This window comes from Penaeus vannamei, chromosome 13 (assembly GCF_042767895.1).
Source record: "Penaeus vannamei isolate JL-2024 chromosome 13, ASM4276789v1, whole genome shotgun sequence".
Taxonomy (NCBI): domain Eukaryota; kingdom Metazoa; phylum Arthropoda; class Malacostraca; order Decapoda; family Penaeidae; genus Penaeus; species Penaeus vannamei.
The window spans coordinates 39,095,896-39,098,395 of record NC_091561.1 but is presented as its reverse complement, the minus strand read 5'-3'; the positions used below and the strand labels follow the sequence as shown (position 1 = coordinate 39,098,395).

General features: G+C 41.0%; 1 protein-coding gene across 6 annotated transcripts in view; it reads right to left on the bottom strand.

Annotated features, from left to right (window-relative positions):
* LOC113827883 (uncharacterized) overlaps positions 1 to 2,500 on the bottom strand; it is an 18,348-nt gene that overhangs the window by 8,393 nt on the left and 7,455 nt on the right. For 5 of the 6 annotated variants that reach the window (XR_011399027.1, XM_070129240.1, XM_070129242.1 and 2 more), the window contains exons 6-7: positions 2,233 to 2,271; positions 1,188 to 1,385 (exon numbers count right to left, since the gene is read on the bottom strand). Coding sequence is in view for 5 of the 6 variants with exons in the window: in XM_070129240.1 (XP_069985341.1) it covers positions 1,188 to 1,385; positions 2,233 to 2,271 (237 nt within the window). In the remaining variant the exon portion in view is untranslated. The remainder of the gene's footprint in view (positions 1 to 1,187; positions 1,386 to 2,232; positions 2,272 to 2,500) is intronic. The other variant, XM_070129245.1, reaches the window with a different exon arrangement.

Here is a 2,500-nt window from a genome sequence, read left to right as displayed (position 1 = left end):
TATTGTTTTATTTTTTTCGGTTTGGTTGTTAGGGTTTGAGTGATTGGTTTGTTGATTATTGTCTTTTATTGTTTAGTTTTTATGTTTTTTTTCTCTTTTTTTCTTTTTTATGCGGTTGTTCATTCCCTCTCTCTCTCTCTCTTTTTTCGTTTTTTTTAATTGTCTTTTTTTGCCCTTCCCTCCTTCTTTGTTTTATTTAACCCTTCCTCTTTTTCCCCCTTTCTTCTTTCTCTTTATTTTCCCTTTCTTCGAATCCTTCCCATTCCTTTCCATATTTTCCTTCTTCTCTTCCTCTAGCTCTACTCTTCCTCCTTTATCATCACCTTCTCCTCCTCCTCCATTTTCCTCCTTCCTCCCTTCTCTTACCTTACCACCTCCTCCTCTAACTTTTTCTTCCTTTTCTACAAACTAATCTCATTGTCCTCGATTTTCAACTTTCTCTAACTTATATCTCCTCTTCCTTCCTCCTTCTTTTTCCTGGTTCCCCCCAACCTGCTTTTCCCTCTTTCCTCCTACATTCCTTTCCATTCTTCCTCCTCCCTCTCTCTTCCTCCTCCTGCGTCCCTCACCCTTCTTCCTCCAACCTGCTTTTCTCTCTTTCCTCCTACATTCCTTTCCATTCTTCCTCCTCCCTCTCTCTTCCTCATGCCTCCCCCTCCCTACTTCTTCCTCCTTCTGCCTCCTCCTCAAACCTCCCACTCCCTTCTTCCTATATTCTTCACTTCCCTTCTCCCTTCTATAACCTCCTCCTCTCTCCTCCAACCTTTCCATCCCTCCAACATCCACCTCCTTCCCTTAGCCTCCCCTCCCTCCCCTAACACACCCGAAAATATACTCCATCAAATATTCTAAAGTTTACCCTTCAATAACCCACACCATACCAGACCATAAGCATGAATACCAATATTCTTCACACTTCCTGTCCTTTTCTCTCTTTTTTCTGACCTCCCGCCTCTAAACCCCGCGCTCCCGCCCCTAAACCCCGCCCTCCCGCCCCTAAACCCCGCCCTCCCGTCCCTGAACCCCGCCCTCCCGTCCCTGAACCCCGCCCTCCCCCCTCCAAACCCCGCCCTCCCCCCACCTCCAAACCCCGCCCTCCCCCCTCCAAACCCCGCCCTCCCCACCTCCCCCCCCACCTCCAAACCCCGCCCTCCCCTCCCCACCTCCAAAACCCCTGCCCACCTCACCTCTCAGCCTCACTCGAGAATGAACGTCGACCTCCACCCAAGTCGAGGAACTGCTCCGATCCACCTTGAGGCCGAACGACTGGTCCTTCTCCTCGCCCCAGGAGAAGGTGAGTCCTCCTCCAGTCCTCGGGGACCAGAAGATCTTCCTGGGGGAGTCGAGCGGGAAGCCGAGGGCCGTTAGGTAGTAGGTCCTGCAGTCTGGGGAGGGAGTTGGTTTGGGTCGTTCATTTTCTATGTTGTGTGTGTGTTTTACTCGTTATTTCTATTGTTATCGTTGCTATCATCATTACTGTTATTATTATTGTGATTATTATGATCATTATTATCATTGTTATTATTGTTATCATTATTATTACTATTATTATTGTCTTGTTATTGTTATTATATGTTATTATCATTATCATTATTGATATTATCATCACTATTGTTATTATTATTATTATTATTATAATTATTATCATTATTATCACCACTATTATCCTTATCATTATTATTATTGTTATTATCATGACCATTATTATTTTTAATTTTATTATCATCTTTCTTTTCACCACATGTAAATATATAATCATTACTATCATTATCAATGTAATTATGTGCACTATCATCACCATTGTCATCGTTATCATCATAGTTATCATCATCATAGTCATCACCATCACTGTTATCATTAATATACTTAAGAAATAACATGAAATAACAAGACAAAGATAAGACAGTGATAAACTAGAAGTCCTCGGATAGCGCATACCTCCGCCAAGGCAAAAGGGTCACTGATGCTATAAGAATATTCACACTTAAAGAATTACATTAAAATCACGTGTTTCTCAAGTACACCGATTTCCCTATCTCGCAATGCAAATAAATCCTTAAAATTTTTTTTTATTAAAGTTGGACTAAGACACACCTCTGGTAAAAAAAAAAAAAAAAAAAAAAAAAAAAAAAAAAAAATCCTATCATAGCTTTTTGAGTTATGCTGCTAACCAACCGACAAACAAATTAACTAACCAGCGCTACCAGACACACAACCTCCTTGGCAACTAACCTCGTCTTCCTTCGCAATATTTGGCGTTGTGGCGACAGTCTGAAGAAAAGAAAATAGTTTTTACTCTTTAAGGGAGAGGGTGACACTGATCAAATTGTATTTATTAATTGGATGTTTTATATATATGGATGGTTTGGTAAGTGTTAGATACAGGAATGATTTTGAAACGTGCATAGGTATAAGTATATATACATACAGAGATAAAAATAACACTAAAACACACATGAGCATACACTCAGATACAGTCACACAGGCATACACACATACA